A 16,397-nucleotide genomic window follows, 5' to 3' on the forward strand; every position below is an offset into this window, starting at 1 on the left:
GCGTCGCCCTGACAACCGAGAAAGAAAGCGGCGCGCGAAAAGCCCATTCGGCCCAGCCCCTTCCCATCAGCTTCGGAGCAACCAGCCAATCAGAGGCTCGGGAGAGTGAGTTGGACCAATGAATACTCGGCGGGAGGTGGCAAAGCGCGCAAGCGCAAATTGAAAGAGAGAAGGGACTACATTTCCCAGCACATCCCACTCCCCACGCGGCGGAGTCCAAGGCTGAGCGGCAGTCGCGTAGCGCTGGCGAGGAAGGGCTGAGGTAGGTCCTTGCCTGGCAGGAATAGGCTTTTGTGCCGGAGAGAACCAGGTAGGTCAGGAAAGCTGTATTGTCCCTGCTCACCACCACCACCACCACCACCTCCGTCCAAGGAAGGCAAAGTACTTCCTGTGCCATCTTGGGGCGGAGGGAGCCGTGTCAGCTTCACCTACAAAATGCCGAATATTTTCGGTATTTAAATCCTCCTATCAGCCTCGTAAGAATTTTCTAGGCAGGTGCTGGTGAGGAATAACATGCTCAGAAGTCTTGAAAATTATAAATTCTATGATTTTTTTTTAAAAAAAAATCATAAAATTTAATACACCACTTGATCGCAAAGAAAACTAAACCCTCAAGGCAGTTTAGGGTGCAGGAGAAAACACGTGGCAGTTTGCTGCCGACTTGGTGGATAAAATAGAAAAGCAGCGCTTCATGAACTTGCACTCAGTAAACAAGGTGCAGAGCAGACTGCGACATCAGAGAGGACTTCTGGGAGCAATCGTGTCAATATCCCATCTCATTGCACCATCCCACAGTGAGACCCAGGCTTTGACTGGATCACCAACTCTATCCACTGGAAACCTGCACCACCCCAGCCTTCAGGAATCTACTAGGTTCCATTAATCTCTGGGGGCAGACCATAGAATTGCTCCGCAACCCCTGCAGAATGAGTCTGCTGCCCAAAGTTCTGGCCATGACAACAGGGTTACCATCATCCTTCCTATATCCTCACCATCCCTTTCCCTGCTAAGAGTAAACACTAAATCAAGAGTATTTTGGGATGGGCAGAAGGCAATGTGAGACATTCCATGGAGGCCATGAAATGGATACTGTACTGAAAAGTACCGATGAGGTTAGCTTCATGATGGAGCATTATCTGCTTGTAGCAGTTAGGCTGTGCTAGCATTGCTTCAGAAAACAGTATTAAAATGCACTGTAAATGACTGGCATGATAGACTGTGGCTGAGAAGTTCACCTAGCAAATCCAGTTCGCTATAGGACTTGAGAAGGAAATTTAAAAAAATAAAAAATCAGAATCCGTTTATTAACTTGGTTAATGATAGCATGAGGAAATCCCAGCTAGCAACCTTCAGCCCTTCTAGAAAAAGGCAGGGAAGATGGGTTTGTTCTCAAAGCTTTACCTAAACTCTGAGGAATGAGGGACATAGTTGGCACCCTCCTGGTGTTGTATTAAACTAGGATTTCATTTTAAACCAGGTATTCTTTTCTTTTTCTTTTTAAAAAAAGATACACAGTAGTGTGTGTGTGTGTGGTTTTGATTCAGTTTTGATTCAACCCACTGCTATGACTTAACTAACTTGTTTTGAGTCCTGCAAACATGTTTGATGTTCTGCAAAAGGAAATTTCTGCTTTGTTTTTGATGCAGATGTGTGACAAGCCAAGTGAGGGGAAGGCAGGTTGAGCCAAGCCTGGTGTTGCTGGAGTCTTGTTACCTGGGCTGCTGCTTATTGTAATTTTATTGGTGTTAGCCGTCCTGAGCCTGGTTTTGACTGGGGAGGGCGGGGTATAAATAAAATTATTATTATTATTATTATTGACCTGACTTCTGTGTTTTGTTTCCAGGATGGCTTCTAGGGGCTCCAGTTCCCTGCACACCATTCACAGCGCCCTGCAGGAGTGTTTCCGTGCTCTCCAGGAGCAACACGAGGCCTGGAAGAGAGTGCTAGCTGCCTGCACACCTCTTCTCAGTTCCTTGGCCAACCTGGCTGAGCAGATGCAGGCCTCCCAGAAGGTCTCCTTTGCCAACACCCCCCTGCGAGACTTCCCAGATCTGCCAGAGAGGCTGAGGCACAAGCAGCAAAATGCCATGGAGGCTTTGTTGGAGGTGCTGCAGCAAGACCACCTGTAAGGGCATCTGCTTTGCATTGTGGGTAGGGCAAAGGGGAGGGGGATTGCAGCTCTCTGGGTCATTCACAGTGTGGAAAAAGTTCCCATCAAAATTATTTGGCAGCTGGCAGTTTTTTTTGCAGGCATGAACAATTCTATATTATTACTCTATAACTTACAACTGTGGCATCTTAAAAGTACATCTAAATTTATTTGGGTTGGAGCCACATCTGAAGTTATTTGAACTTAATTCCCATTGAAATCAAGTAAGTTCAGCTAACTTTGTCTGACTCCAGTCAGTTATTTATGTAGCACTTTCCCAGTTTAAAAAAGTAGTTTCATGTTTTTACTTATTTCTGTAACAGCAGCCCACATGGGGTAGCTCAGTCTGGCTCCCCTTGGCTCTACCCAGGGAGCTTTGTGGCAGTTCCTAGTGAGCTGCCTAAGCTCAGCTCACCATTCCCATTGCAACAGGTTGAATTTAGGTAAGACCTCTGTTCAAATTATCAACGTTTGTTTTTTGCTTAAGTTGTTTACACAGCCTTTAGAGCAGGCATAGGCAAACTCTGCCTTCCAGATGTTTTGAGACTATAATTCCCATCATCCCTAAGCACTGGTCCTTTTAGCTAGGCATGATGGGAGTTGTAGTCCCAAAACATCTGGAGGGCCGAGTTTGCCTATGCCTGTTTTAGAGAATCAGCCAAAAATTTCTCACCTCCAACATGAGCTTGGGCAGCAGAGATGTGCAAGCCAGATTCTCATCCCTTCTTAAACTTGTGCAAGGCCCTTCAGACAATATGGCGGAAGTGCAAACATGACAGAATGTAACAGTGTATGATGAAACCAGTATTAGCACACTTAAAATGAACCAGTAATTGCTCTGGGTGATTGATCTCTATGTAAACCACCCCAAAGTGTGACATGAATGGTTTTTGTTTTGTGTAGAATGGAGCTCCAGAAAGTGAGGGATACTGTTGGGGTCCGTGTGGACAGTGTTTTCCGGCTCTGTGAGCAGCCAGGAGATGGCCTAAGCCTGGAGACGACCTTCCAGCGCTCTGCATCATGCCCCTCATTGGCAGACATGCTGGAGTGGCTTCTGGATGTTGAAGAATTTTACCACCATGTGTATCCTTTGAAAGAGTTCTGTTTTGAAAAAGACCCCCAAGTTAGCTAACAGTTCAGTTTAGCAATAAACACTGAAACACAAGCCAGTAAAAGAAAACAACATTAGCACACCAGAATCCTTGTTGCCTCCAGCTCTGGATAAGATGCCTCACTGTTGATTCAGTTGTCACTTGTGAGAGTTGCAGGGCCTCACCCCAAGGCCATTCTCCCACCACTTTTCAAGCTATGCAAGTGCGGAGGAGGCAGGTTTAGAGCGCTCTGCCCCCAGAAACACACTAATTTCCTTCCATGGAGTTCAGCTCTTCTCATCGCCTCTAAAAAGCTCCTGTTGAGAGCATCTGGCAAGATGTAAATTTACCAAATAATCCTGTGCTGGACTGCTCTCATTTGTCCTTCTGATTTGTGTAGCTTGAAGTTATTGTGCCACCTCCTTTGACTGAGCCCCTTTGGGCTTTCCCCATTTTCATGGAGTGGAAATGAGTCTCTGTCATTCCACTTTGAGTTGGCTTCTTATCTGTCCTTAACACCTGAAAAGATACTTGGGGCTCAAGTTTCTCCTCCTTCAGGTCAGCTACACGAACCTGATGGAGATGCAAGCTCTTCCAAAGGCCTGGGAGCAGGTGCTACAGCAGGGCCTCCAAAACACAGCAGAAGGTAATGACACCAATGTGGAACAAGTCTTTGGCGATGAGGTGGGGTCAATAGCGAAACAGAACCCTCAGCTTCTAGTAGCTAGATAGAGGTATAGCACCATGAATATGGAGGGTTCATTTTGGGGTATCATAAATGTTAATACTGGGAGAGTGTTCAGTGCACCTTCATGTACACTGCCTTGTGATCCTTACACCATTCTTGCAACATAGGGCAGTGCGCTAGTGCTGATACAGGGCAAGGGTTCATGGCAGAGGTAAGATTTTGACTGGAAAGTCTTAGCCACTGGCAAATAGCCACCAACATGCCCATAATCTATGAACAGGTGCACAACTGAACCAATATTGGCCTATAGAAAACGACAGTGCTTTGCACCTGCTCCTCACAAATGACCTGTTCCTCACAAAGAGCCCTCTTCTGATCTGTCTCTCAGAAGTGTTGCTGAAGGTCTCCTTCTTTCTGGAAGCTGTGTGAGGACATGGAACTTGCTCATCTTCCCAAGAGAGGCCAGCTTTCCCGGGACAGCTTACCACCATGTGAAGAGGCCCAGACCTTAAACAGGGCTGCTTTTAGATCAGATGGAGCTCCCCAGCCCTGCAGTCAGAAGATGCACAATTCTGGATCCTGCTCTGTGTGAGGACCTGGGCTAGTGCTGGCCCTCAGATTTGAAATGAAGAGTATGTGAACCAGTTCCTTATTGAGCCACATGCCACCATTTCTGGTAGGCGTCTCTTTGTAAATTAAATTTGATGTCGCACCCTTGGAGTGCAAAATGTCCTTTTTCCTGTTGTGCCTGTAGCTGTCCAGAGTGCAGCAGCTGCAAGAAGCATAGCCTGGGTGAGGGTCTGTGGGCTAGTTTCTCCAGAAGATCAACCAGGCATCCCTTTTTCCAGGAATAGATGCTCATAGCCTGGATGAATTTGTATTTAGTCACAACAAAGAAGCAAAATTTCTATATACCCTAATGACAGTTGGTCATGGCACCAGACAGAGGAGAAGTAATGTGCATCATTTAAGTGGCACTCAGAAACGGGTGTAAAATATAAGTGTTGGTGAACTGATTTGGAACAGTGATCACAGTGCTATCAAATTCAACAGATGGGGAAGAATGTCTAAGATAGAAGGAATTGGAAGAAGGTCATTACAGCAATGCTGTTATACAAATCTATGGTGCAACTGCACCATATGCAGAAATGCAGAAACGGAAAAGGTTCAGAAAAAGGCTACCATAATGATCAAGGGGATGTAACAGCTGCCCTATGAGGAACAGTTACAATATTTGGGGCATTTTAGTTTGGAAAAGAGGCAAGTAAGGGGTCTGGGGGAACTTGGGACCATCCAACAAAGCTGAATGTTGGAAGATTCAGGATGGAAAAATAAAGTACTTCACACAGCATATAGTTAAACTATGGCATTCATTGCCATAAGATGTAGTAATGGCCACCAAATTGGATAGCTTTAAAAGAGAATTAGACAATTCATGTCTCCTAGCCATGATGGTTATGTTTTACCTATACTGTCAGATACACTATTGTAATCACAAGTGGGAAGGGTGTTGTTGCATGCAGGTCCTGCTTTGGCGCTTCCCGTGGGCAACTGGTTGGTCACTGTGAGAACAGGATGCTGGACTGAATGAACTCCCTTTGGCCTCTTAGAGTTTTAGGAATTGCCTTGCAGTTGTTAGGAGCGAAGATGAAAAGGGTTGTGCCTTATCCCTCCCACAGCTTTCCACCACTTTTGGTGGAGGTGCTGTTCCCCTTGAGAAGCAGGCTTGAGCAGTCAGCTACTGTAAATCAGTTTTGTATTTATTACTTCAGTGGTACTGTTAAATTGCAAAGTGTCCTGTCCCAACAGCCCTGTGAAGAAGGTTGATAATTTTCCTGTTTCCATACTGTGGCATCACTGTATCTATGCAAGGAAAGTATTCAGTTTTGACAGTGTTTGTGACTGTATAACAAAATATGATTGAGTTCTTACTGCTTACCTGCATGCTGTGTGTCCACTTGAGGGCGCTTGCAGACCTTCTTACAGAGGGAGCGGCTGGGGTGAAGCGGAAACCCTTTGCCTCTCTTACTTGGCACATTAGGTCAGTGGTCGTTCCTCATTTCATACTCTGGTATTTTAAACAGCCCTGCTGCTCACCTTCTAGAGGAAGATCCCATGTCTGTGCAACGGGGAAAATCGCCTGCCTTCTAACATAATTGGTTTATTTTATTATTTATAACACTTTATTGCAAGATGTCTATTAAAGCTGAGATGGAAGTCATTACAATAACATGTTAAACTCACCCTGGTTTTATTCTACCTCCTTTGTTCTTGTTTCTCTTTTTGCATTTCTTAAGAGGCTCCTTAAAACTTCTTAAAATTAAATAACCCAGTGCTTTTAGCTCCTGGTCCTCCTTTACTGCATTTTCCATCTCTCTTCTTTTTACCAAATGCATTTTTATCACCCCATATTATAATACTTAAAATACACTAAGCAGCTTGGAGTGGGTGATGGCAGCAGAAGGTTTACCATCTCACACAAGCACACCCTTGCTGCCTCCAGGAGTGAGCAGTGCAGGGCTCCAGCAGGACACGTGACCAGCAGGTGCCTTTGATCCCTCCCATCTGGGCAGTCTGCATCAAAGCTGTGCATTCCTATGGCCATCTGGTGCTTGTGCTTGTTACCCACAAAACACCTGTCACTGTTAACATTGCACGGCTCTACTAATGTAGTGTTTCTGGCTGGAAATGGTGATGGATGGGTTTGAGGCAACACGCATGAAGGCAGCCCAAGAGCATCCTGCACAGCTGCTGCAAGGAGTTGTAGAGGAGCTTCCCCGCATTTGGTGTTGCTGCTGTTGAAGCGATGAGCTGTGCCTCTGCCTCTTGTGCTCAGAGCATCAGCTCTCCCACCAGCCGAGTCTGCACTTGGCTGTCGCTTTCTCTCTTCCATGTGGCCTCCAAATAAATCAGTCATAAGAGCAGCCTGTGGCAGCAAAGGCAACAAGAAGCTGAAGAATGCAAGAAGTGGCTGTTGAAGTTGGAGGGTCTACCGACTCTGAAGCTAGAGCAGGGTTTCCCAAACTTGGGTCTCCAGCTGTTTTTGAACTACAACCCCCATCATCCCTAGCTAGCAGGACCAGTGGTCAGGGATGATGGGAACTGTAGTCGAAAAACAGATGGAGACCCAAGTTTGGGAAACCCTAAGCTAGAGAAAGGAAAAAGGGGCTTCCCTTTCTATGTATCTGCCCCAAATGCTTTCTGTCCATCTTCAAGCATCCTGCAGAAATATGTCCTTCAGGCCAGTTGTGAACATGGCTGTGTCATAGTAGCAAACATGCTTAGCTTGCGTTCTCATTTGCTTTGGTGGATCTGGCAGGGTTTATCACATCTTGCCAGCAGCGCATGGAAATGGCAGCCTTGTCACATTTCTGGGGCCAAGCCCACAGCTGACATTTCAGGATCCCCCCACCCCCCCATTCCACACAAACACTCTGGGGTGATGTCACCCAAGGAATCATTTGAGATTTCTGCTGGAGGGCCTTTTGGGGAGTGGAGGGTGCCTGAGAGGTGCCACTCGCCCCAGCAGAGCAAAAGCCAAGCCCGTCTCAGACTGCGCCCAGCTGCGGACCTGAAACCAATTAGGCAGGGCGGTGTGCCTTTCCGAGGCAGTAACCCAAAACCGTCACACACATTAGGCTGAGATGGACGCCGAGAGGCGGTTGGAATTCGTTACAGAGCAAAACACACAACTTGTGGCGCTGAAATAGAACCATCAGGTTCCGCTTGTACGACCCCTTCACATCAGAAAACTTAATAGAATTATCCCATCAGGGGACATTTGTTGAAGGTCAATTTATTAAAGACAAATGGAATCTTATAAAAACAACAGAGTCTTGTGGCACCTTAGAGATTCACTAATTAATTATGGTGTAAGCTTCTATATGCCGCAAGAAGACACTTTGTTGCTTTTTGCGGCAATGGGCTGACGCAACTATTCTGTCCTTCTGGAAATGCCAAAATGTGGTATGTTCCAGAGGGGGTGGAAAGGGGCAGCTGGGAAGATGGGATTGTGAATGGACCCCTCAAAATAAAGGAGCCCCGAAGAGCCACTCTAAGCCACCTTCTTGGATAAATGAGAAGATCAAGCTATTAAGCTGCCTTACAGTGAATAAGACAATGAGGCCATCTAGGTTAGTTTTCTTTACTCTGGCAGCGGCAGCAGCAGACCCTCAAGGACTTGGGCAGAGGGAGGCCTTTTCCAGCACCTGCTGTTGATTCTCTTTAAGTGCAGTTGCTGGTTCTAGACTGGGAAGGTCCTTTGCATTCTTGGTGTGCAGGAGGAGAATGGTGCCATTTTGACCAGGGACATCTGTGTGGTGAGCTGAGCTCCCTTTTGGTTCTGCCCATCTCTCCCCGCTCCTCCCTAGCACGAGCGCCCAACCCACCAGAGAACTGAAATAGGTGGTGCTCCTTGTTTGACAGAGTCCCACCAGAAAGCCATTGGGGAAGACGGAGAACGAAGCCTTGGTTTGTGCAGGATTTCTGATGCTACGCATGCCCATGAGGTGCTTTCTCACAGCGTGCCACAAGGTGGAGACATCCTGGCTGTTCCTCCCTTCACAGTTTTGCTCCTTGCCCAAAGGCAGCTGCATGTGGGCTGGCTGAAGGCCCAACAGCGGAGAAGGGAGAAGAATTAGATCTCATTTAAGCCCACTTTGGTTGTAAATAAACTATAATCACTTCAAATGTTTTGCTTAATAAGGAAAGGATGTTAACCATTAAGCAAACACTCAGCGAGCGCGTTACTGCCAGACTGGAGATACCAAAGGGGAAGGCGATTCAACCCAAGCTGTTAAAACAAACCATTTGCGGGTCTGCAAAAGGCGGGTTTGTATTTCTTTAGGTCTGGCCCCTTTCCGGGTCCAAATAATCAAAATTCGCATTGGGGATGGAGGGGAGAGGAGAGTTAGTATCACTTCTGTAATGACCCCAGGGAGAAGAGCTGCACAAAGTAGCATCTGCACATAAAGAACTGCTGATTCCCCCTTTCCCCACTTCTGTGGCAGTTCCGTACCCCCCCCCCCATCCCAAAAGCCTTTCACTAAGAACTTTAGTCTGGCTCACAAATGGGGGTAGACGACTTGCAAGGGTGAGTGATGCCATTGCATTAGGTTGTGGCAGAGGGAGAGAATGGAAGCAGGGCTGCTGCTCCCCTGGCTGCTGAGAGACCAGGTCTCTATGGCTCTTCCTCAGCCATTACCCAATAGCTGTCAGGTTGCAGCAGTGTGAGAGATGGGAAGCAGGGCTACTTTGCTGGCTCTGCTGAGAGAACAGCTGCCTTTGGCTCTCCCTCATCACTTAGTGGCAGCCATTCTGCCAGGCTGCAGAAGAAAGGGAACGAAGGGAAGCCAGGCCACTCCACCGGTTCTACTGAGAGATTTGGCTGCTTTTCTGTCTCTGAACTGACCTATCCCAGCTGGTCCATGTTGGTACTTTGTAACTGAGAACTGGTGCTTGACTTTGCTTTTCTCCCTCTGCCCCTCTGCCTTTGCTTATGTTGTGTCCCTAAGGGCAGGAACTGGTGTTTGTTTGTTGATCTGTAAGCCACTCCGGGAGCCCTTTTTGGCCGAAGAGTGGGATTTTAAAAATCTTTAAATAAATAAAATAATCAACAATACAGTATTTCTCACATACATGTGTGCTGCATGTGTGCACTGGAAAGCATGCAAAGGGGAGCTGTTTGCAACCGGGGAATGAAATTTCAATGGCTGCTGGGAAGATCACCTCCAGGACTCGTCTACTGCCACACTGAGCAATGACCCTTCCAGAGTTGTCTTCCTCCTCCATCCCCTTCTCCTCCTGCTCCATCTCTGCTGGTCTCTTTCCATCTGGCCAGCAAGAGGACCGGCTGACTCATAGCTGCTTCAGCAGAAAGTATCGAAGAGATCCTTGACCTGTGGGTGCTGCAAGACATCCTACTGGAGACAATCGTTGGGGGGGCGGGGGTGAGTAATGTTTTATGGGCTTCTGTTAGGCCCAAGATTTAATGTTGGTAGTATGTTATTCCCCCCCCCTGTTTTTGTGATTCTGTTTTTGTATTTTGTTGTAAGACATTATTCATTATAAGGGGTTTGTTTAATTTTATTGAATATTTTTTGAGATGCTTCCATTAACACTTAAATTTTGTTACATTTCGTAACTTAGTGAATTATGTGATTTTTTTCTTGCAAACTGCCTTGGCCATAGTTTACTATGGAAAAGTGGCGTACAGATAAGTTATGATGTTGATGATGGAACATTTGGCACTTCCAGGCAGATTTGTTCCTTTTTGAGCGTCAACATTTTTGCTTCCTTCCAGTGTTGCCTGTGGATTGCCACTACTCTGTTCTTCTCTGACTTTCCACCCACCAGCGCAAAGGGGCAGTTAGCTTTTCCCCATAAGAGTCCAGGCACTATAACTGTCTCATCCATAGGTGTGTGAGTGATCAGGGATCTCATAGTTGCCATGGTCTGACTTTAATGGGATGCGTTGCTCATTCCCTAGAACAGATTACAGGCAAGGACAGAAAGATGCTGTGAGGACCTCTGCCAACTCTCTTGACTCGGGTGAAATAAGCCAGTTGCACAAGTAGAGAAGATCAATAACAGCTGTAGAAAAAGCCAAGAACAGCAGCAAATAGATATGGTTCTCAACATTTTTTGAGGAAACCATTCAAGCAGCATGTTTTGTTGAGCCAGAGTAGAAAAAATTTCCCCAAGCAGTTTTTATCAAGAAGCACCCAGCATTTCCCTTAACAAAAGAGCGTTCGTGAAACGCTTTGAGGACCATGTCCGTTGGGCAGCTGCCTCTTCTGTTGCTGTTTTTCTGGGCTGATGAACCAATGAACATGTGGTAGCGATTGGCGCCTGCTACTTTCTCTGACATCATGACTGAGGGTTAGAGTTGAGCCAGAAGCCTGGGAGAAAGGGGGCATTTTGGAGTGGGGGGGGGTTGGAATCCTGGACTCTGATTACAAAACGTTATTTATGAAGTGGTGAGCTCATGAGCAGCCCAGGTACTGCCAAATTTAAAGGTTTTTTCATCTAACAGAATGAACATAATTTTAACATGAATATCCAAGCAAAGACCCATGGATTCTGGACAGCTTTATGGACACAAGCAATAAATTCTGTACTCAAGAGCCTCTCCAAAGCTGAGTGATTTGGTGGTAAAATGACAAATGCAGTTCAATGTAAAGAAGTGCAAAGTGTGATGCATGTTGGGGCAAAAAAATGTTATTTTCATATATGCACTTCTAGGATCTGAACTGGACGTGACTTACCAGGAGTCATAGTGGATAGCTCAGTGAAGATGTTGGCCCAGTGTGTAGCAGTTGTGGAAAAGGCAAATTCCGTGCTAGAGATAATTAGGAAAGGAATTTAATATAAAACTGACTGTAATGCTGTTACGCAACAGTATGGTGCAGCCACTTTTGGAATACTGTTCTGTGTATGTTTGTGGTGGCCTCATCTCAAAAAGGATATTGTAGAGTTGGGAAAGGTTCAGAAAAAGGGTACAAAAATGATCAAAGAGATGGAGCAACATCCTTGTGAGGAAAGGTTGCAGTATCCACCAGAAACTTCATTGAAAAGGTGAATAGGACATGACATGATGAAAGTTTATATAATTATGCGTGGCATGGACGAAACGGGTAGAGAAAAGACCCCCCTCCTCCCCATAACAGTAGAACTTGTGGACATCTAGTGAAGTTGAATATCAGAAATTCAAGACAGATAAAAGAAAGTACTTCACGTAGCTTATAGTTAAACTATGGAATCCGCTCCCATGGGAGGGAGGGATGGGTACCAACCTATATGACTTTACAAGAATATTAAGCAAATTCAGGGAGAAGAGGGCTATCAATGGCTGCTAAGCCATGATGGTTATGCACTGCTTCCACAGTTGGAAACAGCAATGCTTCCGATCACCTGTTGCTGGAAACCACAGTTGGGGAGAGTGCTCTTATGCCAGAATCCTGCGTGTGGGTTTTCCAAAAGAGGCCTCTGGTTGTCTACTTTGAGAACAGGATGCTGGACTAGATGGGCCATTTGCTTGGTCCAGGAGGCTCTTCTGTTATGTGATGTCACTGGGCACACTGACCAGATGCTTGTGCAGCCCACCACTATAGATGCTGCTGTCTAAACGCCGACAAGTGCAGAAGCCAGCAGGAAAAATACTGTGTGAATATCAATGGCACCTGAAGAAATGTGATGACACCTAAATCTCTCAATCGCTAAGGAAAGACACTGCATTTGCATTTATTGCACAGTAAAGCAGTTTGTGCGGAGGTTCTGCCATGTCAGTTCTCACAAGGCCTGTAAGCAAGAGACTGGTTTCTGTGATGCTCTTTTGAACATCCTTGCAAGAGGAATCTCACAGAAGGGAGGGGAAGCTCATCCTGTACAGGACCCCCCCCCCTTTTGCTTTCCTTTTTGAAAAACATGGTTTGCATTAAACTTACAATGTTTTCTTTGGAAAAAAATTATGTGTATGTATTTCCACATTCCAAATTTGGAAGATTTAAAATGTATAAATAATCCAGTAATTTGGGGGCACTGCACTAAGATTTCATGTGAGGAGATAAATCAACCCCTCATTTACATGCTTAATCCATTCCACATTTCGTTCACCAGCCTTCTTGGAAAAGGCTCAAAGGTATTTCTCTGAAGGATCTGTCTTTTGCAACTTCTCCCGCTGCTGCTCAGCCTGGAGGCAGAAATGGAGCTCCACCCTAGGGCCAAATGTTGCACCCAGATGTCACAGAGTCAACCTTCTTCCAAGAATGCAACAGCTTCCCTGGGTCTGCAGTCATCCCTACCAGGCTGGGCAAAGAGGAGGATGGGTGTGCCTCTTTTGGAACTCTTCCAGGGGGGGTGATTGGGACCAAATCCCCACCCAACCATGACTGACCTAGGGCAAGTCCTTATCTCTCAAGCAAACTACATCACGGCTTTTGTTGGGAGGAGAAAATCTGATGACCCTGATGACCCTGTGTGAGTGACTGCACAGAGCTCTGTGGAAGACAGAGACTGCCATGGAGGAAGGAAGAGCCTTGGACTGTGACGTGGCCTTTGCCTGTGATGACAGCCGGGGTTCCTGGAGCCCCCCCCCCGGTTCTGCCCCATCTCCCAAATCTCTCTCAAAGTCTGCCAGGTGGAGCTTGGCTTCCTCTCTCCTGCCTTGAGGTTTGTGATCTTCTTGCCCAGCACAGGAAGATATGCTCAATGACGCCATCCAAGAAGCTTGCCCATCCTTCTTCCTCAGGGCCTGTTCTGCTTTGTGTCCAGGAGAAACAAATCCTGTTTTGTCTGCTCCAAAGGCTGAAGAACAGGTGCGGAGACACCTGCATCTGTTGAGACGTTGCAGAACTTGGCAGCTTGGGCTTCTCTCTCTCTCTTTTTATAGGCTCAAAGCATTTTTCCATAGTGATAAATTACCCATCCAGTTGTCAGCAGATGAAGATGGCAGGTTTTATGGACTCACCAACACTTTAAAGAGGGGGTGGGGGCTGTGAGGGCAACAGGTGCAGGAGGACAAGGAAAGAACCCTACTTCCAGGCATGGCAAGATATGCCTGAGGCATGTCAGCATCTCCCCACGTGATGGCCTGACAAATGGGGATGGACTCTCTTGATTTTTGGGAATATGGCAGCATGGCAGGAGTGGAGAGTGAAAAGCCCAGGCCAAAGTTTTATTTATTGAATTTATATCTCACCTTCTTTCCCAAGGAGCTTAAGGTGGCATACATGGTCCTGCCCCCGCCCCCAGTTATTCCCCACAACAACCCCGTGAGGTAGGTTAGGCTGAGAGACTGTGACTGGCCCCAAGGTCATTCAGTGAGCTTCATGACGGAGTGGAGGTTTGAGGCTTGGCCTCCCAGGTCTTAGCCCAACATGGTTTGTTGAGGCTGACAGTGAAGTTGAATTCTCTTGCTGCCACCAGCACCCTTACTGATGCTCAAGTCACAGCAGAGAGCCAGGAAGCAACAGGGAGGCATCAGTGGGAAAGAGCAACTGAGCATGAACAAGGCTGGGATGTCACTTTCTTCTAGCGAGTGGCCACTGACATGGCATACCATGGGAGTGGGCAAAACTCCCCCTCAGTTCTTTGGCTTGTGGCTATTCCAGGCTGCCTCCTTCCTTTCCCCAATGCAGCCCAGCCCAAATTCCGGGGTCATCAGTTTTTATTGATTGATTGTTTGGTTGATATGCTGCCTTTGTACACTACTCAGTAGCCATAAAATCTCAGTACGGCATAAAAGCCGTTCATCGGAGCAGAAAAGAAATGTAACAAACACAGCAGGGCCACAGTACTCACAGGTCTTAAAACTTCCAGAACCCCATAGAGTCATAAAAGACATCAACGTTAAAAAGATTAAAAGGCCCTGAGAAAATATAAATATAAAAAGGTCTTCAGATGGCACAAAAAAGCCACATCTGAGATGTCAGGTGAGCCTTTCTGGAAGATGGGGAAGCTTCAGGTGGCTCTCATTTTTGCTAGCTACCTGTTAACAGCCTTTGTTGGAGGCAGCCAGACAAGGGCCTGAGAAGGTGACTTGGATGTCTGTGTGGGCTTCCTTGAGAGGAGGCATCAACTCCAAGCCCAACCATATGCAGGAGGCAAGAAGGGAGGAGGGGCATCTTGGCACCCCCTCTTTCCTGCTTCACTCAGTGCCAGGATCCCATAAGAGGTGTAAAGTTGCTGGTGGTCTTTGCTGAAGTGACACACCAATAGCTTTCTTTAGCTGTGCTTCCTGCATTGCAGGGGATTGGACTGAATGACGCCCTGGGTCCCGTCCGACTCTACAGTTCTAGGATTCTAGGCTTCCCTGATCCTGTGTGTTGGTGGAAGCGCATCAGACCACCCCTCCCTTTCAGTTTGCCTGGCAGGAACGGAAAAGGGCCAACCATCATTGGCGCCTTAGAGACCCCTCCTGATGAGACATTTTCAGCAGCTGCTCTACTGAGTTTTGAGTTCTGAGAAGCTCAGCCTGAGCTGGCCCTCCTCATGCCCCTCATGGCCAGCAGGAACACCAGAGCTGGCGGAAAGGTGCCAGCAGGGGTGGGGCGTCGGTGTGTCCACAGTTCACTGTGGCTGACTCTTCTTGACAGCTGTCTCCACCATGTCTCACTTGTGGGGAGCCACATCCCTTGAACCAGCTCTCCACTCTCTCTCCAAACCACTGTGACTGAGGAGTGAGAAGTTCTGCCTTCCCCGCAGGGTGTCAAGCTGTAGAAAGGAAGGAGGAGCCAGTTGGCAGGCAGGCAGGCCCCACAGTGGAGCCAGGGGAAGGCGGGGCACCGTGGCAGATGGGGATAGGGGGGCAGCAGGGCTTTCAGTTCCTAATCGTCGTCGTCGTCGTCCTGGCACTGCAGGGTTCCAGGGGTTGGAGCGCCACACCAGATTCCAGGCAATAGAACAAACAGGCACTCAGGGCAGTGGGTCAGTCACTTCCTAGACAGATACTTCTTTGCTTTGAAGCTGCACAGGTGGTGATTCTCAGGTTCTGGTAGCATCCAGTGCATCCCCAATGCAGGTTTAAGAAGTGGTGTGTGCATGGTGTTGGCTGCACTCCATATCTACCCTGTGATTTCTTGTGGAAGGCTATGTTTTGATGAGTTCCCCCTGCTCCCAAACCAGCTACGGTGTGAATTGAGAAAAATAGCAGCCTTGCTGCATCTCAAACCAGTAATGTGTGCCCCAGCCACAGGTTGAACATAAGAAGAGCCTGCCTGCTGCTTCAGGCTAATGGTCCACACCTAGTCTAGTATCCTGGTCTCACAGTGGCCAGCCAGATGCCTCCATGGGAAACCCGCAAGCTGAGCCCAAGCACAAGAACACCCTCCTGAATTTTCCAACAACTGGCATTCAGAAGCATTGCTACCTCCGACTGTGGAGGGAGCACACAGCCATTGTGGCTAGTAGCCCTCTCTGTGGATTTGCCTTACCCTCTTTCAAAGCTGTCTAGGTTGGTGGCTCTCACTGCCTCCTGTGGGAGTGAGTTCCATAGTTCAACTCTGCACTGCCTGAAGAAGTCCAGATCAGAAGGTCTGATTGGACTTGTCAGCTTTCCATAGGGAGGCATGGGCTTGAGGCAAGGGAGCTCGCCCAGCTCTGCTCCCAGCCAGGGCCTGCAGCTTGTTGCAGCTGATGGTACTCTCTCCCAGGGCATTCAGTCCAGTGGCTGGCAGCAGTACCCACCATTGGAATAACCCAAGTCCAAAAGGAGGTCCCCAGATGAGCCTTGAATTTGGCAGTGGGCAATCTTTAGAGGTGAAGGCAGCTCCCAGCCACACAAAGGGCATCTTTCCACAGAGCTGCTCTTGCCCTTGTGAGGAGGACAGGCAGCCTGGGAGAAGACGCTGTTACATCAGCAGCACCATGAGCATACATTGCAGAGCATCTAAATCAATCTCAGGTCTTGCCCAAAGTCGCAATTTTACTAGCCACAAGAGTCAGTCTAGATGAGGGGAGAGCAATTTGCAGG

At 47.5% G+C, this 16,397-nt stretch overlaps 1 protein-coding gene across 3 annotated transcripts; it reads left to right on the forward strand.

Moving 5' to 3' along the window:
• Positions 1–6,171, forward strand: AIRIM (AFG2 interacting ribosome maturation factor). Of its 3 annotated transcripts, none has more exons than XM_035117181.3 (5): positions 1–262; positions 1,844–2,125; positions 3,053–3,232; positions 3,768–3,886; positions 4,317–6,171. In XM_035117181.3, the coding sequence occupies exons 2-5, from the start codon at positions 1,845–1,847 to the stop codon at positions 4,355–4,357; spliced, it is 621 nt and encodes a 206-aa protein (XP_034973072.1). In that variant the 5' UTR covers positions 1–262; position 1,844; the 3' UTR covers positions 4,358–6,171. The 3 variants fall into 3 exon arrangements, with proteins under 3 accessions (XP_034973072.1, XP_088528291.1, XP_088528292.1); XM_088672165.1 differs by having other exon boundaries at positions 11–310; XM_088672166.1 differs by having other exon boundaries at positions 151–310; positions 4,292–6,171.
• Positions 6,172–16,397: the final 10,226 nt, after the last annotated feature.

Source organism: Zootoca vivipara, chromosome 6 (assembly GCF_965207765.1).
Source record: "Zootoca vivipara chromosome 6, rZooViv2.hap1.1, whole genome shotgun sequence".
In the NCBI taxonomy this organism is placed as follows: domain Eukaryota; kingdom Metazoa; phylum Chordata; class Lepidosauria; order Squamata; family Lacertidae; genus Zootoca; species Zootoca vivipara.